The sequence below is a fragment of the Physella acuta genome, unplaced genomic scaffold, assembly GCF_028476545.2.
Source record: "Physella acuta isolate Inbredline_101_S28 unplaced genomic scaffold, ASM2847654v3 ptg001672l, whole genome shotgun sequence".
Taxonomy (NCBI): domain Eukaryota; kingdom Metazoa; phylum Mollusca; class Gastropoda; family Physidae; genus Physella; species Physella acuta.
The window spans coordinates 2120-26924 of record NW_026733185.1 but is presented as its reverse complement, the minus strand read 5'-3'; the positions used below and the strand labels follow the sequence as shown (position 1 = coordinate 26924).

Below are 24805 nucleotides of genomic sequence, written 5' to 3'. Positions count from 1 at the left end.
TACGAGTGTCATTTATGGATGACCCCTTAGAAAGAAATCATAATATTGAAATGCATCAACTTTATGTTACAATATTTGACCACAAATCCATTCACAGACTAAATGAGTAGTAAAAGACAAATTTTGAACTAACGAAGAATTTATCTATGTGTAGTTTCTTCAGTAAATAGCAGCTGGCAACAACAATTTACATTTTTCAACATTCATCAAACAGAACAACAAAAACTAACTTAATAATTAATTGATAATACTTAAGCCTGTTTATTGTTTTTTACAATATTATTATAGAATGATACAAAAATAACAAAATGAAAGTTTATTTGTATTTTTATACACACATAAGCTTATAAAATTAAATGCGAACTATATAAAATCTTTAGGGTGTGTAATAATCAGACATTTTTATAAGCGAATTTTCAATCGAACTCTTTAGTTTGCTAAGAGTTCTATGATCTACTGAACTGATAATTGAAATTTTATGGAATCCTAATATTTCTTAACTTAAGAATTACTTAAGTTAATCTACAATTAGTACAATGCAAATCTGTTTGGCATAAAATAAATGTAAAGATAAAAACAAGTATCCTACTAGTTATTCATAATAAATTAAACTCATCAATGTTTCTTTTTCTCTTTTGTTTTAACATAGCTAACATAGTTTTATTTCAATAACATTGACATCTGAGGTTGCTATTTAGGCAAGGTAACCTCAGCGGCATGCCAATGATAACTGAACTTCCATTTATTTACAATTATTTACAATTGAAGTAGGGCTACAAAGAAATAAAAAAAAAACATTTTCTTTTCTTGGCATACATAAGTGTTTAGCAAATGTTAAAGAGAACTGTATATCTATTATATGTTACGTAAAGCACTGAAGTAGAGCCTACATAAAAATGCTTTTGATATAAAAAAATATTTACAAACTTTTTACATTTATATGATTCAAAATGAAACATTGCAAGACAAAACTATAATAAATTTTTTTACATTAAAAAAATTAGATACCCAAAACAAAAATTATCTCAAATTTATAGCATAAAAACTATTTCATGAGTCATGACTTAAGTCAGCACCATGTGCCTGACTTGAGTCAGCATCATGCCCCTGATCATGACTTGAATCAGCATCATGCCCCTGATCATGACTTGAGTCAGCATCATGCTCTTGATCATGACTTGAGTCAGCATCATGCCCCTGAGTCATGATTTGAGTCAGCAACATGCCCCTGAGTCATGATTTGAGTCAGCACCATGCCCCTGATCATGACTTGAATCAGCATCATGCCCCTGATCTTGACTTGAGTCAGCATCATGCCCCTGATCATGACTTGAGTCAGCATCATGCCCCTTAGTCATGACTTGAGTCAGCACCATGCTCCTGAGTCATGACTTGAGTCAGGGAGGCAAAGGCAAATGTGTTGAGCACCTGATCCCTTCCATATGTGAACGTCACCAAACAGATAAGCTGTTCCATCTGTCCTTATAAAATCGGATCTGGTAAATTAATTTTTACTGTATAAACTCATTTAAATCTATAAACTGGCCAGATCATGTTTAATATAAATTATAATAATTACAAATTTAACCATTGTAAAAACATCATGTGGTATGCATGATTGTCTTGAGAAATGAATAAATATGAGCATAACATGACAGAAGTTTAACGGTTGGAATGGTACTGTGGAAGGTGTCATGGTTGGAAAAACGCAAAGATATCAAATCAACACTTTTACTGAGTACTGCACTTTGTTTTTAAAAATTCCTCGGACGAAGGCTTTGTGGGAGGAAAGGTGGCGGTGCTGTGGGTGACCTCGGGTCAACATTCTCACTGTGCCTTCTGTAACTCTTGTACCCAGTGCCTCCACTGTGAATGGCGCCAGGGTTCCCAAACATTTTAGCATAGCTGATCCCCCCACCCAGCCCCGTATAGCTGCTCAAGCGCCGGGTTCCAAAAGCCGAATGAGAAACAACTGGAGCCTCGCTGTCTTCACCGTCATCGCTAGACTCTCTCACCGGCGGAAGGTCTTTGGGTTTTGGTTTCGGCGAGACTTCGGCACTTTCGTAAGTGAAAATTTTGACAACACCGTCTGATTGAATGATGACCAGCTTGTTGCTTTGTGTCATGGCCAGGGCGACCGGACGTCTCAGCCCACTCTCCCTACCCAGCACAAACCTTGAAAATTTAAAAACAAAGATTTAATGAATAAAAAAAATAATGACACAATTATTTAATTTATTTTCAAGATTACATTTTCTTTAACTTTAAATCCTATCAAGCATTGGAAAAAACACTAGTAATAATCTTAGTGTCTGATACAACAATAGTTCTTTCAGATATGAGCTAAATTTTTTTTGTAATTAAAATAATTTTTTCTCCTTTTTTGGACAAATAAAAGTAATTTTTAATTAAGATTGGGTTGTACAAAAAATTAAATTTCTTTCATAAAAATTAAGCTTGACAACACTTCTGTGGTTGATGTTTTTCAGAACTTCATGTTTAGTTATCATACATTGTACACAAATCTTAAATTTGTTTAGTTGACAGAATTTGTAAACTCATTAATTAATACACTGATTGTAGTAACTCTAATTTAAGCAGTCGTAGTATTTATGTAATTAACTGAAGCTTCTTCAGAGCAAACAATTCAAATAACCAGCATCAACAGTGGGTCCCATCACTTAAAGATGAATAATACACAATCAACAGCCAACCTTACTCTAAGACATTCAACTCAATAGAATAGAATTTAAAGACCACAATAATATTGTGTCCATCACTTAAAGATGAACAATCTGCTTACAATAATTTTAGAATGGAACAATCAACAGCTAACCTTACTAAGACAATCAACTCAGTACAACAGAATTTAAACACCACAATAATATTGTGTCCATCACTTAAAGATGAACAATCTGCTTACAATAATTTTAGAATGGAACAATCAACAGCCAACCTTACTAAGACAATCAACTCAGTACAACAGAATTTAAAGACCACAAAAACCTCCTCACCAATCCACTTTAAGCAGCCTTTGTTTAAAAAAAAGGAATTGTTTTTAATTTTTAATTGGAACTAAAAAATAGTATTAACCATTTTTTTTACATTAACCAATGATTGCCTTTATGTTAAGTACATTTGTAAATTAGGTCTACTACAGTGACGTTATGGGTTTCAAAAATATGAACATTCTGGGTTATAACTAGCATCCTAACCAAGACATGTTCCAAATTACAACACAAAAAAATTACAGTTAAAATTCTAATTTACTGTACCATAAAATTTAAAATTGGCAAACATTTCTAGTAAAAAAAAACTGGTGACTGAACACAGGTAATTTGTGTTTCTCATTTGATGGAGAATAAAATGTTCAGCCAGGCTATACAAGTAGACTTTTAATTAGTCAGGTTATACAATTGGACCCTTAATTAGCAAGGTTATACATTTAGACATTTCTCACTAACTAAATCACAAAAATCCTGATTTTTCATCCTAACAGTGGAATCATATTTCTCCCTAGTGTACCCACCCCACGTGTGGCTACCGGCTCACACAATATTTTAAGAGGATCACATCAATAAGTTACCAACTGGATATATTTAGATGCGTGATCTTGTTTTCTAAAACTGAGTTATTTAAACATAAATAAATCTGGCACTTTATTTCTTGAATCTCAGCTGTTATGGCACAGATTTGTCCACGCTATGGCCCAGATGCCCCAAGGTGTGCTGTAGTTGAGCATATGTTGGTAACCCTCCGTAGTATTGAGGTATACACACTTAGGTGTCTGCCCATACAGCAACTTACATCACTGTGAACTATGTCTATCTATGAGTGAAGCAACTGAGTTGGATGTAGAAATTACACGATGATTTATTTTAGCAGCAAATTCAGGACTAACTGAACAACTCCGCTTATAAATGAACCCCATTCTAACAAGTTACAGGCCCAGTAAACACGAAAGTAATCTTACTGGGAGTAACCTCAGTGTTACTGGGAGTAACCTCAATGTTACTGGGAGTAACCTCAATGTTACTGGGAGTAACCTCAATGTTACTGGGAGTAGCCTCAATGTTACTGGGAGTAACCTCAATGTTACTGGGAGTAACCTCAATGTTACTGGGAGTAACCTCAGTGTTACTGGGAGTAACCTCAATGTTACTGGGCGTAACCTCAGTGTTACTGGGAGTAACCTCATTGTTACTGGGAGTAACCTCATTGTTACTGGGAGTAACCTCAATCTTACTGGGAGTAACCTCAATGTTACTGGGAGTAACCTCAATGTTACTGGGAGTAACCTCAATGTTACTGGGAGTAGCCTCAATGTTACTGGGAGTAACCTCAATGTTACTGGGAGTAACCTCAATGTTACTGGGAGTAACCTCAGTGCTACTGGGAGTAACCTCAATGTTACTGGGCGTAACCTCAGTGTTACTGGGAGTAACCTCATTGTTACTGGGAGTAACCTCATTGTTACTGGGAGTAACCTCAATCTTACTGGGAGTAACCTCAATGTTACTGGGAGTAACCTCATTGTTACTGGGAGTAACCTCAATCTTACTGGGAGTAACCTCAATGTTACTGGGAGTAACCTCAATGTTACTGGGAGTAACCTCAGAGTTACTGGGAGTAACCTCAATCTTACTGGGAGTAACCTCAATGTTACTGAGAGTAACCTGAATGTTACTGAGAGTAACCTCAGTGTTACTGGGAGTAACCTCAATGTTACTGGGAGTAACCTCAATGTTACTGGGAGTAACCTCAATGTTACTGGGAGTAGCCTCAATGTTACTGGGAGTAACCTCAATGTTACTGGGAGTAACCTCATTGTTACTGGGAGTAACCTCAATGTTACTGGGCGTAACCTCAGTGTTACTGGGAGTAACCTCATTGTTACTGGGAGTAACCTCATTGTTACTGGGAGTAACCTCAATCTTACTGGGAGTAACCTCAATGTTACTGGGAGTAACCTCATTGTTACTGGGAGTAACCTCAATCTTACTGGGAGTAACCTCAATGTTACTGGGAGTAACCTCAGAGTTACTGGGAGTAACCTCAATCTTACTGGGAGTAACCTCAATGTTACTGGGAGTAACCTCAATGTTACTGAAAGTAAACTCACCTCTGGAAGTTACCATCAGATGTCAGAAGGTGCACCCTACTGTTGGCATAATCTGCCACAAAAAGGTTCCCAATTTTATCACAGCACACTCCCTGCGCCCGCTTTAACTCATTGGCCTCTGAAGGTGAATAGCTGAACACAACGCTGCCATCTTGTGACATGCACATCACGGCACTTTTTCCTGCATCACTGGAGAGAAAATATAAACGATAAGATAATTTACTATATTTCTTATCCATGTAGTGAGCTAAAAATGTAAGATACAATCTGTATCTTTCTTTCATAATATAAAGATGATTTAAAAAACATTGTTTTAAAAAAAATGAATACGATTTAAATAATAATAACGATTATTCCAAAACACTAACTTAACCTGTTTTTGAATTCTTTTTTTAAAAAAGAATATGAATTTCAAAAGGTATGGTGCAGTTATATTTTAAATTATGAAAGGTTCTAATATTTGACTATTTTCATGGTGTCTAGAAAGTGAGGTATAATAATTTGATAAAAATAAAACACGTCACTGCGCTAACAGTAAAAAACATTTTTATTTCTTAAGTCGGATTTGTTACATATTGTGTATCACCAGTTTTGGTGCTACTGGGATCTTAGACATGAGAGAAGAAGTTAGAATTACCACACCCACTTCTTCCATTTAAAAAACAGTTAGATTATGACAAAACAATGCTAAAAAATGTTGATTATTTTTATATTTACTTAAAACTAATTATGTTAAAGCTATTCAAAATCACAAAATTTTAGCGAACATTATTATTATAAAAAGAAAACATGTAAGCCATGTTTTAATTTTTAATAACCCAAATTTCCTCAAAAATATTAGACCTAACACTAATCATTTGCATGATATTAATAAATAAAAATACAACTGGGATGTCTTGGGAGGCTGAAAAATACACAGCCATGGACCAGACAAAGTGGAAGATTATTGTTGAGACCCTATTGCACTATGCACCACAAGGGGTAAAGAAGACTAAGTGAAGTCAATAAGTGATAGTAGGAGGAATTGTTTAAAAATGTGATCATACCAAATGATAAGAAAAAATATAATTGTTTTTTTTTACATGAAAAGTTTTAAGAAAATCTGCATTATCTTTTTAAAATTTATAAAATGATAAATTTGACATACCTAATTACATAAAATCCATCCTTTGAAACAGCAACATATCTGGGAATTTCAAAAAGAGGCTCGCCAGCAGAATTAAACTTAAATGTTTTGGTTATGTCCCCTTGTCTGGACACTAAATCTACACAACGGTCCTCAACAGAACTGACTAGAAAACAAAAATTGGCAGGGGAGTAGACTATCCCATCATACTGTTTCAGGGTTTCATATTTCCTTTTCAGTGCCATGCTGCCAGACAAGGACACTATGTAAATGTGTTTTTTCGACAGAGTGAGAGCAATATTGTCTTCTCCAAAGCAGGTGACATCCCTTGGCTCTTCGTTCAGAACAATGTGATCCATGAGGTCACCAGAGCTGGAGAATTTTTGCACTCTTCGGTTTCTTAAGTAAAAAAAAAAAGAAAATTTATGTTAAATAAAATATAATATTTTTACATTGTAAAGTGAAGTTCCCTTTCAAACTTGACAGTCTATGGGGCAAGTGAAGTAGAGTTCACATGTTTCTGTGACCTCGATATATGAAGGGATAGTGTGGTCAGCACTCTGCTCATCAGGTACCCATAAGAGCTGGGTGAAATCAGAGATGTTCTTCTGTCTTGAACCGGGATTCAAGCTCAAAACTTTTGGGGTAGTTGTCTAGCTCTCTACAGCTAGGCAACTCAGTCTCATACTGTTTTTACATGTTAAACTAAAAATAATTGTAGTTGTGCACTCACACTCAACCACTAGCTGTAAATAAAGTGGGAGTGATCTCAACTTAACTCTCGCGTATATTCTTATATAACACTAAGTGTGATGGCATTTCTAGGGCGATCGGACATTAGATGTGTTTTTATTAACATTTTTTAATACTTACATTTTTTAAATAGAATAGAATCGTGTAGAAGAAAAAATTGCGCAAGTAATGAACGCAAACAATGTGTGTATGATAGCAAGGAAAATTTAAACTTTATAATAAGAAACAGTGATTATTTTTAAAACACGTAAAGAAGTAATATTTTATGTCACAATGCATTGTCTTCAAGTCATGAAATAAATTGGTCTGGTAGAAGTGGTAGAAATTGCGTCAACCTAGCTGAAGCGGTATGCAAGAAATCCTATTTACATACATACATACAGACAGATAGACAGACAGACAAGATTACAAAACTAAGCATTGCCAACTATGGGAGGTGAAAAAAACATTGAATTTTTGCACGATTACAATACTGCCTCTTGTATACAAGAAATTATAAAAGTAAAATACCCCTTAAAGGCTGGCTACCATGGGGGGGGGGGGGGGGGGGGGGGGGGGGAAGGGAGGGGGGGAAGGGAGGGGGGTTAGAGTGGGGACAGGTGCAGCAAATATCAATGGATAGTTTTCAGTACTAAGTCAAAAAAATACACTTCAAGACTAATGATCATTACTCCTCTGTATATGAAGTATGTCAAGGTATTCTGAATTTAGCAATATAACCATAGACTCAAGGGATTAACTTCAGCACTAGTGGCAAAGACATAAAAACCATTAATGGTTTAGCAGTACATTCGTCTACCATTTTTACCCTATTATCTCCCTTCCACTATCAAAATTCAACATTCAAATGTCCGCATAAAAAGAAACAAAATCAAAGTCAACTTTCCTACCTGCAATCAGCTAGGATAATTTCTTCTCTTGAAGTCACTGTGACCCCCCAAGAAGAAAACCCACTGTCTGTGTTGCAGTCTTCAACTCGAATGTCCCCAAGTTTTTCAAAATCTCGACAAAAGGTCTTGACCATGCTATCTGTATCAAATTTCACCTTGAGCCGGACCTTAAAAACAATATATGTACCAATATATAAATATATCTGCTATAATATATATATATATATATATATATATATATATATATAAATATATATATAAATAAATAAATAAATATATATATATATATATATATATATATATATATATATATATATATATATATATATATATACATATACATATATATATATATACATATACATATATATATATACATATATATATATATATATATATATATATATATATATATATATATATATATATATATTTATACAGTATTGGTTGGATGCAGAGCGTATGACTGCGAATCCGAAAGTCTTGACTTCAGATCCCATGGAACGTCTCTGTGTCCATACCTATCTGCGGGATACCTGACTCTATCCTGACAATATATCCCTACATTTGCAGAGGTCACAGAGCAGTTGAATTCAACTTAATGTACCCTATGGTCCACTATGTTAAAAAGGGTAACTCAGCCTCTATTTTATTTAAATTAAATAAACATCTTAGGTTGTTTATGTAAATTATTCAAATAGTAATAAAAAAAGTTTTCTGGTTACTGAGCTTTTTGGAAGTTGGTTTTTAGGGATCACTGTTTTACAACACCACATATCCACAAAACTCTTTAATGATAATCATGAACAGCACACAAAATAAAGAGGGTAATTAAATTTACAACCCTAAAAAAAAAAAAACTCACTTCATTTTCACCATTATCTGTTGAGTTTTTCTTCTCGATTTTTGCCAAAGTTTCTTTGATGTAATTGTAGACTTCCAGGACTTCACCATCACAGCCATACTTGAGAAGTGCAGCCAGCCTGAGTTCTGCCGAGGATAAAACCTTCATTTCTTCCTCAACTGGAATCTCAGGAGACTTCATAGTGTCTGTAATCTAAATTTTAAAAATAATTTGCTAGTAAATAGGAAATTTTTTTTTTTTTTTAATAATAAACAATTTTAAAAAATTCATGTTAATGTAATACTATATGGAACAGTTTAATGTGCAGAACATGCCTTGAGTTTGATTCTGACTCAAATCTATTACTTGACATATGGTAAAGAGAGTAAATCCAGCTAGACATAAAACAGACCGTATAACGTCATGGATGTTGCAGTGGCGAACTAGAATAAAAGGGCCACCCAGCAAAAATTTTTTTTTAGGCCCCATATATATATATATACATATATATATATACAAACACAAAATAAGAACATAGGATACTCATTGCTGGCCTGTTCGGGTTTATGAAAACAAATGTTTGTTTCAATTGAGGGCAATTAAAACAAATTACAACATGTCATGTGTGTAAGGGCATTAGTGTGTTTTGTGAAAATCAGTTTCAATTTATCTCTGCTATAAGACCCCTTTACATCTAGTCGGTCAAAAGAATATAAAACATGAAAGCTTAGTGTAAGTAATGGTGTCTCGTGTTATGTTTATTTTTATATTTTTTTAAAATTTATATTATTAATTTTAAATACATTTCCTTTTTATACAATGTCAATCTTTAGTAAGTAGCCTACTTTATAAAAAAATAATAATTAAGAGAAGTAATTGCTTTTTAATTTGTTTAGTACAAAGAGCTTATGAGCACCCCTATTTGATTATTTAAAAAAGCGAAATAAGTCATGAAAGTGGTTTGAACGTTTGCTTATCTTTGATAAGTTTGATTGTAGGAGAAAGATGAGTCGGCTTTCACAGTGGTTTAAAAACAAAGGGAAAAAGAATATACAAGAATGTCTATAGAATAAAGATAACCAACTGCAGCTACAATAATCTTTTTACAAAACAACCATCAAGTCAAAAATCAAAGAAAATTTAATTTTTTTTAACAATAAAAAAATTATTATGGTCGGCTGGGGTCCCTAAATGGCCTGGGTCCCCTCCCGCATTGCAGGGTCTGGCAGCACTATAGTTCCGCCCCTGGGATGTTGCATGGCCTTAAAAAACACATTGTTACACTTCACTGCCCCTTTGACTGTCGTTATTAAAATAGCACTTCATTAATTTCTTTTATTAAATGTTAAATTAATCACATCATACTTCTGGGAGTGGGGGTTTAGAGATAAACTGGTTTATTAAGAAAGTGTGACATCACACTTCTGTTTTTTAGACTTTTATAGGACTTTTTTGTAAATTGTACTGAAAATTAAATGGTTTTTTAACTACTCATGGATAGACTTTGGTAGACTTTACAGGGGAGAGAGTGAAAGTTTGAAAAAAATGTCACTTAAGAGTGTCGAGGTCTTATTTGTTGTTACTATATGTGAAAATGTGGGATTGGGGTGTATAGGTGAGGATGCTAAAATTATTTATTGACGGTCTCTAATTGATAAATAATTTTTTTTAAAAGTAAGTTTGGTTTATATTAGTGAAATATTCAATTATGATTGTTAATTAATATAGTACATTTTTCAAAGTTAAAGTGATTTTTAAAAGGAACAAAGTAAGCCAAAACAACATGCATGTTTAACCTTTATTTGAAGCTGTTCACCTAGAGAATGTAACTGTTCCAATACAATTTTCTCATGCATATCTATTTTCTGCCGAAGTTCATTTGCCAATGCCCTAGAAGGTAAAACAATTTTATTTTATTTATAATTAATTTAGGCCTATAATAAATTTATAATTAATTAATTGTATCTTACATTGATCCTCCCCTTAAGTCTTTTTTTTTATCATTAAATTATTCCCCAACAAGCCAATTTCACTCCTCCCCAACCTAATTTCACCTGTGGATAAAAAAAAAAATTGTACATTCTTAAGCATCTGCCTTACCACTTAAGAAAAACTACTATTACCTAATTTCTTCCTCTGCTCTATGTAATGAAGATTTGAGGAGAATCTCTGCTGATGTTTCACTGGTGGGAACTACATCAGAACACTTGTCTTTGAAAGAATGAAGTTTGGAAATCAGCTCTGCCACATCTTCATTCAGTGACTTGCTTGCTTCCGATATTAACACACAATGTTCACATTTTCTGTGTGTACTTGCAAAACACTGTTGAAATAAACAAAGATGTCTTTAATTTAAAATTTATTTTAATAAATTAATACTATGTTCCCTACTGTAATAGTAATTATTTTTTTAATGGCATATCAGTTTTGATGATAGTTGTGAATTATACAGTATTTGTTAATGTAAATAGCCACTTGTAATTTCTAACCCTTACTTTATTCAATAACGTCTTTATGGTATGTTTTAATTTTGTTAAAATGAAATTATAAATTTCAGAGCAATTTTGAAATAGCAAAGGTTTTACTTTAGTAGAAATAAGCACATTATTTTAACATTAGTGACATATATGTATGAAGGAATTTGGGCCTACTTATGACTTATATCCATACTGTAGGGCAGAAAACAGATCCAATTCTCAGACTTTTACTTTTAAGGTCAATTTTCAATTTTGTTGCTTAACAATCGAGGAATTCAGGAAAAAAAATTAATAGCACTAGACATTTACATCATGTTCAAAATATAGATTAACAACACTCACTCTATTGAAAACTTTTTTCACATTTCCACGAAGTGAGGTCTAAAAATCCACGAACTTCACAATATCAAAAATATAATTACACAGAAGTATCACTAAGGCATAAACTTATTTATAATAATGTCAAACTTTACAAAATATACCAGTTTATAGATTGATTTTTTTTATAATTATTCTTGAAAAAAAAGACCACCCTCCTTTAAAAAAAATTATCTAAGTTTTGGCTTTTACAAACACTATGGGAAAAAAATATTACACAGTTAAATATATATGAAACATTATTAGTAAAATATGTCTATAAGCCAATTTTTATTATAGTTGCAGCATTTACATGGCTAATTATAATTGTTTAGTACTTTAATCATAAATTAAAAGTTACGACTGTCCGTGGTCTAATTCAAATACTGCAGTGTAGGGTTTTACGCCTTAGTACGATTTTAATTGAATTGGTAGCCTAATGAACAGAATGTATAATTAGAACTGGTCCATATCCAATTTTAATGATAGATGCAGTCGTTATAATGCTACTTATAATAGATCAAATGACTTCAACATAAGGCCTAAGAATCTTGGACACGATTGTCAAATACATCTAGATCTAAATAATTTTTAAAATAGGCTAGATCTAGAAGCAAAATCACTTTTAAAAACAGAAGTTTGTGATTAGAACTATATTGAAATTGAAATCCACTACTAATATGTAAGTATATTATTTTACGTTTTAAAACAAAAAATAAACTTAGTACTAAAAAATAAATTTGCGCCGTACTCGTTCCTCATCTCAAAACGTGTCAGCCATTGCATACGTGGTCATTTACTCAGCTTCTTACCAATATGTCTAATTTTAATCATATATAATAAAAGTAGATCATCCTAAATAAGTAAAATTGGGACCCATTTCCACAACAGCTGTCACTTGATTCATAGTTTACATAGTTATGAAGCTATACTTTCTTTTGGCTATAGCTTTAAATAAATATTAATTCACTATTTTTCATGTGTTCGAACAATTGTGCCCAATTTTATCTATGAATAAACATTAGAATAGAAAGGGCTCAGTTATTTTTAGAATTAGCCCTCGACACTATTGCGAAGAAACAGACTTGCGCATAGGTCGTGCGAAGGCTGGCTCAGTGTACAAAGGTTATAAACTATTTCAGACAGAAAATTTTCACTTTGAAATAACTACATTATCAATTAAGTTTGATTTTTTAAAAATGGTTTAAAGTTAAAAGTAAACTTAAAATTTAAAATAAAATAAAATAATCCTAGGCGTTTGTTTAAAAAGTTTAAAAAATTGTAAAAATAACTTTTTCTTACATTATCATTTACAGCATTCATTTCTTAATGTAAAACATCCATTTAATGTAATCAAATTATAAAAATAATTGTTCCTTGCTAATTTTAGATGTAAATGTAAACCCAAGGAGATCCATTCCGACGTGATTTGCATACTTCGCGTCCTTCACAGAGAAGGCATAAAAATATCAAAAACAAATTCCACAAATACATTGCCCACGAAGCTTCCAAAGATATTGTTCTATCTATCAATATCAACAAAATCACCAAACAATGTCTGATTAAGAAAATAATCAATGGCGAAGATAGAATATGCATTTAGCAGTACAAATCTGTTTTCTGCCCTATAGTGTACAAAGTATGTTTTGGCTATATGGGATATCTTCTGAGTCGCTGGTCACAAAACCAGACTCGTTTTTGTGTTCTAGACTAAGTTTTTGTGTTCTAGACTTCAGATGAGTGTAAGGGTGAAAGTAAATCAAATACCTAAGGCCTAAGGTGGCTTTAGTGTGTAATCAGCCCATCCTATATTAATATTACTTAATTATTAATTATTATTTATTTAAATTTATTATATTAAATTTAATAATAATGGACCCGGCTGAGTATAGTCTCAAAGGTATTTGAGAGGCCCATTAAATATTTTTAAAATCATACACGGCGTAGTTAAAATAAATCTATATATATATATCTATAAAGCAATGTATGATTGTGTGTGTGTGTGTGTGTCTGTCTTTTATGCATTACTACACCTCTCACCACATCGATGTGAAACTTTGGGAAGTTGTTGTGAATATTCCTGGTAAGGTTTCTGCAGAGAAAATTTTTTCAAATTCGCAGGGGTAGCGCCCTGGCAGGGCGCAATTTGTTTTTTCTCTAAATACGGTATATAAAAATAAAAGTCGATTTTGGTTTGACAACGTTCATCCGATAGCGATGAGACTTTGGGGAGTTCATTATAACACTCTAGGGAAGGGTTCTGTAAAAAAAAAAATTTTTAATTTCGCAAGGGCGGCGCCACGGGAGGGTGCGATTTTTCTCAATATACGGTATATAAAAATAATAAAGTGAATTGCAGTGACACCGCTCATCCGATAGGCATGAAACTTTGGGGAGTTCCTTATAAAACTCTAGGGAAGGGTTCTGTAAAAAATCATTTTTAATTTCGGAAGGGCGGCGCCATGGGAGGGTGCGATTTTTCTCTATATACGGTATATAAAAATGATAAAAGTGAATTGAGGTGACACCGTTCACACGATCGCCATGAAACTTTGGGAAGATGTTGAGAATATTCCTGGGGAGTTTTCTGCGCTAAAAACATTTTCAAATTCGCAAGGGTGGCGCCCTGGCAGGGCGCGATTTGTTTTTTCTCTATATATGGTATATAATAATAAAAGTCGATTGCGGTCTCACAACGTTCATCCGATAGCCATCAAACTTGAGGGACTTGATTAGAATACTCCAGGGAAGGGTTCCGTAAAAATTATTTTTAATTTTGCAAGGTCGGCCCCACAGGAAGGTGCGATTTTCTCTATATACGGTATATAAAAATAAACGTCGATTGCGATTTCACGGCGTCCATCCGATCGCCATCAAACTTTGGGGAGTTGATTAGGACACTCCATGGGGTTTCTGTAAAAAAAAACTTTTTTTTTAAAATTTCGCAAGGGCGGCTCCACGGAATGGTGGGATTTTTCTCAATATACTGTATATAAAAATAAAAGTCGATTTTGGTTTGACACCATTTATCTGATCTCCATTATACTTTGGGGAGTTGATTAGAACAATTCAGGGAAGGGTTCTGTAAAAAATACTTTTTTTTACTTTCGCAAGGGCTGCGCTATGGAAGGGTGCGATTTTTCTCTATATACGGTTTATAAAAATAAAAGTCTATTTCGGTTTCACACCGTTCATCCGTGTACCATGAAACTTTGGGGAGATGCAAAAAAAAATATTTTTTAATATTGCAAGGACGGCGCCCCCGGGGGGAGCGATTTTTTTCTCTATACACGGTATATAAGAAATAAAACTCGGATGCGGTTCATCCGAGTGTCATGAAACTTTAGGGAGTAGATGAGAATACTCCCGAAAATATTTCTGCGAAAAAGAAAACTAAGAGCGCCCCTCTACGTCCCTGACACATGGGTGGTCACCGAAGTGTGTTCTACCTCATTATTTCGGTGAGTGATTAATGTCCACTCAAGGTTTTCATGCTGTAGTGTAGGTAAACCCCTGTCCCGATATTTATGATCCAAGCGCAAGCATTGTTTACATTTAAATAACTCACTTTTAGAAAACAAGGTCACAAGTCTAAGAATATAGGATTGGTAACGCATGGATGAAACCCTTCTTATATATTTCATCGGACTTTCTTCTATTCCCGCGGCAACGTGCGGGGACAGGTACCCTAGTATGGTTATAATATCCTGTTAGTCTGGTTTTTTTTTGGACTTTACTAAAGATTGGATGTATTTGATGTTTTTAATATTTTCGGTAACCAAATAAAATTGGTTTTCACGTGCAATGGTGACATAAACAATAGCATCCTGCTATTCGATAGGTTAGCATACATTTTATTGTACACATTGTAAGTGGAAAAAAAGGAAAAACTAGGTCATGGGATTAAAATTTGCATTGTTATTTAAAAACTTTATCTGCAAAGTTTTGTAAACAAAAAACTATGATGTGGGGCTGCAGAAATAGATCACGGAGCTCCTGTACAGCCAATCAATGCTTGTATTATGAAAGTGAAACATCGGGTTATAACTTAGGCTTGATAAAATAAAAATAAAGAGAAATGTATGTAATGTAGCCTTAAATGGAGTTGCAACTTTTATAATATAACATTGATTCTAAAAATATAAATATTATAATAAAAATATAATACATAGGCCTATCTGATTTATTTTTAGTTTTTAGGCTTAAGTTTATATTTTTTATTATTTTTACAGCCACTTTTTGATAGCAAAATCTAAAAAAGCACGATTTTAATCCATGTCAACAATAAGATGGAAGGATTCTCGTCAACTCGGTCGCCTCCATTAATAATTTATAGTATTTCTCGCTAACTTGGAGGCGTGGTCGGTTGCTAACAACAATATGGCGCCCGGACCGGACGTTTGATTTCCGGCGATTTTACGGCCAAATTCCAGAGACCTTCAACTAATTACATTTAAAAATGTTTACCACGCGCAAAATGGCGGGATTTCCGTGTCATTACAACAAACCATAAGTGGCAGGGTTAGATATGCCAGAAAAGCATTTTAAAATTTGGTTTGGAGAACGGAGGCTAAATTCAAAAGTCGGTCTCATTCAAATTAATAGAACTTCTAAAATATCAGCCCGGAGGTCACAAAAATGAATTGGAGGTTGTAGAATTATTAGTTTTATCATTATATGAAGAAATAAATCAAATATTGCATGCACTTTTTAAAATAAGACACGACTTTTGAATGACAACCAAATTTATTTATTTTTTTAAACCACGTGACCGCTATTTGATGATCACTAGTGGGGAACTCTGGGTACATGGCCACTTAAAAAGTCTAACCTATTTGTGGTTTTCTTTACGTTCAAGCTTAAGTAGAGTTGTCATGGAGAGGTGTGTTGGCCATGGCAGTGAGTGTCAATAAATATTAAATTAAGTTTTATTTAGTTTAAAATGAACTAAAAACTTCAAAATTAGTTTCTAATGGATTAAATATAGATGTCTATCATTCAGTAGTCATGTTTAATTTGAAATTTGAGTAAATTCTAGATTTAGTAAGAAAAACTAATAATTTATTAGCCTATAATTAGTATAATTATATTATTAGGTATAAAATAATTTTATTAACTATTAACCTACCTCACAGCTGATTTTGACTGAGCTGAGAGAAACTGAGAGATGTATCAATAACTAACTAAACTAATAACTAACTATCAGTATCGAGTATCAATCAGCAGTATCATTTATTGGTAATCTATCGTTTTGGGTACGTAAAATCGCCCGCGGCTATTAATGTACGAAAAAGTTACCTCATTGTCAAGGCTTTAGTAGAAGTATATTGTGATATATTTGTGTCAAATATTATAGATAAATGAATAATAAACCTAAATCAATGGCTAAATATATCAATATATGCCAGAAATTAACTTTAAACAGCAGTGTTTGCAAGCAAGATTTGCTATATAAACAGCAGCCATTTGTAAAATAGAGTGACTTCCGCCTGTCTCGCGCTATATCCGCTATAAAAAAAAACTTAAACAAGATGGCTGCTATAGTAAATGAGCATGGTTGCATCTGTTGGAAACATCGCTGGTCTTCATTTATTACTGAAAAGTTTTAATTCAATTGTTTAAAAACAGGTACATAAATGAAAGAAGGAAACATTTTTGTATTTTTCAAAACATAAATCCTCCTCAAAATGTGAAATAATTATTAAAATTTAAGGAGTCACCTGTTTTTCACATTACTAGTCGCGGGCGATTTTACGTACCCAAAACGATAGATTACCCATTTATTCATTGTATGAAAGTATGAACAACACACTTTTTAAAAACTAGATCCAGATTCTAGATCTATAATATTCTATAGGCTACTGTTACAAAATAGAGAACTAAAAATTGCTGTTTTAACAGAATAATAGGATCAAAGATAAAATACTTGAACACAAACTGGATCCTTGCAATCCAAGCAATACATTTTGATGTCTTCTTCATGTTTGATACATTTCTGTGTAATGTTTCGTTTCATGACGTTCTCAATAGATAACTTTTTTAACTCTTCAAGGGAAAGAACTGTGTGATCTGATGTTGTTTTCCCGCATAAATGAATCTGAAAGTCGTTCATTAAAAAAAAGATTACAATTTCGGTTTAGGATAAAAAATGCGTGAAAGAAAACAGATCTATATACTATATAATGAAACTGACAGTATAACTTAGTATACAATTAACGAAAATATATAAGGCCCTACAAATAACATCAAACAAAAGCTAAGTTGGAAGATCTAGAAGAATTTCTACATTTTAATTTTTTTAAAATGATCATTATCACATAATAATGGACACATAACATTAACAATAAACAATCTGAATAGTTACTTTTTTTTAGTGTTAGTTTGCAGTCTTATTATTAGATCTATATCTAGATTAATAAAGATGTAAAATCTATAGAATCTCGATTTTGAATAATGGAAGATACTGTTTATTATTAAATCTATGTAAAGAAAAGCATGTTTATTCATGGCCGGGAATTTTACATAGTACATACATAACGCCAAGCTATTAATTTTGACGTTTCCTACTATCTACCTCCACAACGTCCCACTCATAGATCTACATCAGTACATCGTATCATAAAGATCAGGCACACCTCTGACGTTACCTCTAAGTACCCCCTCCTTCCGCCCCCTCCCAAAAAAAACCCTATTACTCTTTTTGACAGCCATTGCTTTCTAAAATAAGAATTAAAGGATTGGGCTGTATCAATTACATCAGATGAATTGTTAAACAATTTAATTATAATTATAGCAGTTCGTAAAACAAAACAATTAAAATTATTAAAATTACCTTAACGCATACTTCGCATAGGGCGTCATAACATTCCATGCACCAGTCCAAAGCAGGCACAGATATATCCCCACGTTTGCAAATATCACATGATTTCTCTGATCTACAGTATATTATCATCAATTAATACATTTATTGTTTCGCCTTTTTTCGCTTTTCAATTTCAAAGATGTATTTAGGAAATATTAGCCACAAACACATAGCTTAAGGCAACAATGCACAAAGAAACATACCTTAAGGCTACAATACCCAAAGACACACATGTCAAGATTATAATACCCAAAGACACACAAGTCAAGGCCACTGCATAAAGGCAACAAACACTATAGATACAAACATCCTATGGCTGAAGTACCCTATGGTATAGCTACTAACATCCTATGGCTGCAGTGTAGCTACTAACATCCTATGGCTGCAGTACCATATGGTATAGCTACTGACATCCTAAGGCTGTCGTACCCTATGGTATAGCTACTAACATCCTATGGCTGCAGTATAGCTACTAACATCCTATGGCTGCAGTACCCTATGGTATAGCTACTAACATCCTATGGCTGCAGTATAACTACTAACATCCTATGGCTGCAGTACCCTATGGTATAGCTACTAACACCCTATGGCTACAGTACCCTATGGTATAGCTACTAACACCCTATGGCTACAGTACCCTATGTTCTCTACTATTTTTTTTTAACCCTCTGATTCCAGACCTACCGGAATGCATCTACAATTTCTACCAGTTTGCAGGTGAATCGATCGACCTTGACCTCTAAATGAGCGTCGATCTTGTTTTCCCCAGCAACAATAATCTGCGCAGAACACGTGGGACAGGGAAAGCTCTTTTGTCCATTTTCACAAACCTAAACAAAAATAGAGGACATAGTCCATTTTCACAAACCTAAAGAGAACAGGGCATTGTACATATTCACAAACGTAAATTACAAGGCATAATCTAACCATTGTATCATACACCATATCATACTCTAAGCATTGTATCGTACACCATATCGTACTCTAAGCATTGTATCGTACATATCATACTCTAAGCATTGTATCGTGCACCACATTATACTCTAGCATTGGATCATACACCATCTCATATTCTAACCATTGTATCGTACACCATATTATACTCTAACCATTGTATCGTACACCATATTATACTGTAACCATTGTATCGTACACCATATCATACTCTAACCATTGTATCGTACACCATAGCATACTCTAACCATTGTATCGTACACCATAGCATACTCTAACCATTGTATCGTACACCATATTATACTGTAAGCATTGTATTTTACATAACACCATACTCTAAGCATTGTGTACCGTACACAACCCTATATACTAACCACTATATCGTACACCATTCCATATGATGCCTCTGTAGAAAGGAACACGTACTAAAACTCTCTCACTATCCTAACCCTACAGTGCTATACCTATTTTGTCGAGATTGGGTTTACGTAAAGTGTTTCTTCCAGACTTTTTAGCGCAATTTCCATACTGGGATTGCGATTATTAATTCGTCATTTCTGGATGGATGTGTGTCCGCAGCTTTAAGTCGTATCTCCTCCTCAACGAAGCAATATCGAGGACTAGTTCCAAAAGCAAATACGTTAAGCAAGTTCCGAGGATGATTGTGGGCCAAAAAAATTCCCGGAATTCCTTCCTGGATTTCCCGGAAAAGCCAAATAACCTCGAAAAATGCAGTTTTTGGCCCATATCTCGGCAACCAGACCACTTAGCGACTTGAAACATTTACCAATCGATTCCTGCCATAATTTAGAACAATATTGCAGAAGAAAGTTTTCAAAAATATCCTTTCGTTCGGTCACAAAAAATTAATTAAGGAAATTGCGCTTAAATTGTCACTAGACTTTTTATTAACTTGTTTCTCTGGGGGGAAGGAGGGTGCACTTGATATTTTCGGGGGGGGGGGGGGTCACTGGTAAAAGTATACATTTGCTATATAAATTGTCATTCCTCTGTGTAATTCTGTCATTGATTTCCCCCCCCCCCCCCACCCCCATATTATAATCTTCTATCTTGTCCACTAGTAATGACTTATCGAATAAACCGATAACATCTGGTTATTTATTGTAGAGTTCCTTTTGTTGACATCTCTAAAGAGCATTGTCTGTGTTAATAAAATTGTAATCTAAGTTCAAGCTACGCCATTTAGAGTCAAACAATCTGTAGTCATCGATTTTCTAAAGGTGTTAATAAAGTAAAGTAATCCAGAGGCGTAGCGAGGGGGGGGGGGGACATATGTCCCCGGGCGCCGACCTTGGGGGGGGGGGGGGGCGCCAAATTGAAAGTTTGACGGGGGGGGGGTGCAAATGAAAAGTTCGAGGGGGGTGCAAATCGAAAGTTTGAGAGGAGAGGGGGTGCAAATCGAAAGTTTGTCCCCGGGCGCCGGGAAGGGTCGCTACGCCTCTGAAGTAATCGATTTTTTTTTTAAGATTCCTTTTTCATGTAAATGTGTCTATAGGTGTGCATATATACAAGATTGGCATATATCATCTTCGTTTATATCTGTTATATTGGAGATTTCCTTCAACGCTTTCCTTACTTGATTTGCTTCCATACCCTTTAAAAATCACAAAATAATCCACAAGGCAGCAGTTTGTAGTTTGCGTTTTCTCTACTAGATAGGTAGCTTTCCCTAGCTAAAGAGCCTCATCTGTCCGGGGGTTTAAACTCGGGACTTGTGGCGTCATTATAACAACTAGCTTTACTTTCCTACAGCGTATATACCATCATTTGAGTATGTTTTATGGCGTTATTTTTTTCCCCTAGATGTATGACGCAATTTTGGGACGGACGCCATTTGGACCAGGTGATTGCGTTGTTTAAAAAGTATAAACAAATGAGGTTTAGAAATGTTAACATATTTGAAGAGTTGAGATCAACTAGAAAATTGTTATCAAGAACAGTAAAAAAAAACAACACCAGAGCAGGGTGATACTGATAAAAAAAATCGTAAACCAAGTTGTAATGATCTTCCTGGTCGATACGTCGCATCTATTTTTAAAAGCTTCATTAAGATGATGTGATAAATCGTTTTAGAATTCAGTTTGAGTAAATTATGAAATGAAATTTGAACCTAGATCAATTCTAAACTCAATTATCTGTACCCCCCCTCCACACACACACACACACAACAGGCTGGTCATGTGCTAACATGGGCATGTGCAAAGACGTTATTCAAACCTCACATCTTTACGTTGCCATAGTTTGTTGCCTTGCAACGCACAGTGCGTTTCTAAAGCATTCAAGTCATTCCTTTCACATCCCACCCCTTTACATCCCAGACCCTTCACACCCACCCCTTCACACCCCTACACTTCACACCCTACCCCTTCAAAACCCCAATCCCTCCACACACACCCCTCTTCATACCCCACCCATTCACACCTCACCTCGTTAACCCCACCACTTCACACCCCTCTCCTTCACACCCCACCACTTCACACCCCACCCTTCACGATTGTAGGAAAAAAAGTCACAACAAAATAAAAATAAAAGTCACGGGAAAAAAATCACAAATGTATATTTGCATGGAATTTGTTACTTAATATACGTATTATGCAAATCAACTTACGATTGATTAAATGTAATGTAAGCATGTTAGATATTTATGCGTGGGTTGTATACATATTTATAACACACATATCAGATTTTTAGTATATAGTATGTAGGATTTAATTGTAATTCCGTTTTACATATAATATTTAATAGAATTAAATACAATCTTCGAACTGTCTTGATTTCAATCGTGTTTGTTAAATATTAGCTTTAAATTATCGTTATATTGCATAAAGACGTAGTTAATGTGACTTGCTGCCCTCAACTCATCGCAATAATAGTTCAACCACCTTCATCCCACTCATTATTTAATAAGGCATATGATCAAAACAGAAAGCCGACAAAGTACCAAGGCTGTCATTGGCGCAAAACGTCAACAACACAGAATAAGGACGGACAAAGCCGACTGAGGAGAAACTGACCATGATTAGACCTACGGCGAAACCATATGCAAACACAATAATGAGCCTAAATTTATTTTATAATAATTTTCTTCCGTGTATTTAACTAAATACGTAACAAAATTTTAGGTTGCTATGTACATTATCTTACTGTATTTAAAGTCTACAAATATGCTACCGAAGAAATTACCGCGCACATTAATGAACACCCACATTTTACAATTATCAACAATAAAATCACAGTATTTTTACTTCCTCGTATATACGAAGTATAGAGAAAGTCTTGTAATCGTGCAAAAAAAAAAAAAAATCGAGATTTTTACAAATCTCGACGTTTTTCATCTCACTGATACGGAAAAACATAATTTTGCAATCTTGTCCGTATGTCTGTGTGTCTGTCTGTGTGTGTGTAAACGCGATAACTTGAGTACCGTTACAGCTAGGTTGATGAAATTTCATATATAAGTATTTTATCAAAATCGTAGATCTGTATCAACTTTTGAGCGATTTCCGATAAACGGAAGTGGTACTTTTTCTACTTTGAATTTTTCACAAGCCTATAACTTGAGTACTATTTCAGATAGATAAATGAAATTTCACAAGTAAGTAAAAGATCTAATTCTCTACCTTCTGTCATATTTTGAGTAATTTTCGTTGACCGGAAGTAGTAATTTACGCAATTTTTCGATTTCTCAAAAAACTAATGTAAATTTTTAAAGTACTAATAATATTGCGCACTATTATGCACTTTTTTATTTGGCGTTCACTTGGTGTGCAATTCTTTTGTCTACGAGATTTTATTCTATTTTTAAAACTTTAAGTATTTAAAATGGATTAAAAATCATGTCTATAGCCCGAGTTCCCATCCCCTGTTATTTTATATAAGAACATTCGAGAAAGTTTAGGGGAGATCACTCCCGGTTTATTTAGAATATTTTTGTGACTTGTTTCTGTAACTTTATTTCTGTGACTTTTTTTCCAATAAAATTTTTCTTTTGTGACTTTTTTTCTGTGACTTTTTTCTGTAACTTTTTTTCCTAGCAAAAATTATGACATTTTTTCTGTGTTCTTTTTGTGTGTGACCTTTTTCCGTTCACCCCCACCCCCACCCCTTCACACCCCACCCCTTCACAGTGCGCATTATATCTTTTCTAAGAACAATCCTAACACTAACCTTCTGTGTAATGTACGACTCTAAACAAGGCGTGCAAAAGGTGTGAAAACATGTCAACATTCGCGGTTGTTTGAACACTTCGCGGCACAGGCTACACGTGCAGTGTGTATCCAGCAAACTCTGTAATCTATTTAAAAGAGAACGCAATAGGGCTGGTAAGTAGGTCACCAACCAGTTCTATGGCTCATGCAGGTTTTATTGAGCCGTAGAACTGGTTGGTGACCTACTTACCAGCCCTATTATTCACACACAAAATTTAGATTGGTAGGCTAACAAAAAACATCATACTGCTAAAACATACTTATTTGTTCTGCTTCAATGCCTTGAATCTGCCCAGTTTTTAAGTTTAGACTATCCAGTCTCAGAATCTACACAGTTTAAGAATCTTTGAAAAAAAATTATTTTGGAATATGCCCAGTTTGAGAATTTTAAACTGGTTATTTTGATAGTTTGTCCAAAATTGGAATCTGGCAAGTTCTGGCAAGTTTTCGAAACTTAAAGCGTCAACTGTTAGAAACTTCAAAACATTAAACTGCCCTCTTTAGAACTCACGTAACCAACACTGTGCACATTAAGAAAAAAAACACATCTTTTTTGTATCATACATAAACGAAGTTGCATTCCTCCATAAATAAACAAAGCATTATAGAAGTTCACTATTTACATATTTAAACACATCGATCAACTAGTATGAACTACCATGCATTAAAAAAAAAAGTCACAATGTATAAAAGTAAAAGACTTACTTTTCTCCACTAGCCATTTCAAATGGTGGATCACTGCAACATATAAAAAATAATTACAATTTTATATTATTACTTTCATATTCATGCACGGTTCTAATAATAGTACCCCAGTTCAGAGGCGTAGCAAGGGGGGGGGGGCGGACCGCACCGGGTGACACCATTTAGGGGGGTGACACCAAGGCAAAAAAATAGCAAAATATATAACGAAAAATGATAATTACACTTAATTGAGTGATTAATTCGAGTGTTAAATAGTCTTTTAAGAGGTGCAAATCGAAAGTTTGAGGGGGGAGGGGGATGCAAATCGAAAGTTTGAGTGGGGGGTGCAAATCGAAAATTGAAAGTTTGTCTCCGGGAAGGGTCGCTACGCCTCTGGGGGGGGGGGGGGTTGACACCCGACCTCGCTACGCCACTGCCCCATATTTTGGGTTTGGCATAGATTATAGAAACTAGTATACTGAATGGTAGGAAATGATACTTAGGTGG

The 24805-nt window shown here is 34.3% G+C and overlaps 1 protein-coding gene across 1 annotated transcript; it reads right to left on the bottom strand.

The window, feature by feature from the left end:
- Window positions 1-261: 261 nt before the first annotated feature.
- Window positions 262-24348, bottom strand: LOC131929767 (uncharacterized). Its single transcript, XM_059286133.1, has 12 exons — window positions 24320-24348; window positions 23574-23700; window positions 19116-19261; window positions 18402-18504; window positions 17496-17666; window positions 10859-11058; window positions 10532-10625; window positions 8757-8948; window positions 7892-8058; window positions 6270-6647; window positions 5123-5311; window positions 262-2175 (listed from the first exon to the last, which is right to left on the bottom strand). Exons 1-12 carry the CDS (start codon window positions 24334-24336, stop codon window positions 1755-1757), a joined length of 2205 nt encoding a protein of 734 aa, XP_059142116.1. The 5' UTR covers window positions 24337-24348; the 3' UTR covers window positions 262-1754.
- Between the last annotated feature and the right edge of the window lie 457 nt (window positions 24349-24805).

What these genes read in the sequence shown, in the direction of transcription:
- LOC131929767 (XM_059286133.1), bottom strand. An exon ending in AGAGCAGAGGAAGAAATTAG is followed by an intron (nt 10,626 to 10,858) that starts GTAATAGTAGTT and finishes TTTACCTTCTAG; the next exon opens with GGCATTGGCAAATGAACTTC. An exon ending in TCTGATGGTAACTTCCAGAG is followed by an intron (nt 2,176 to 5,122) that starts GTGAGTTTACTT and finishes TAAATTTTCAAG; the next exon opens with GTTTGTGCTGGGTAGGGAGA.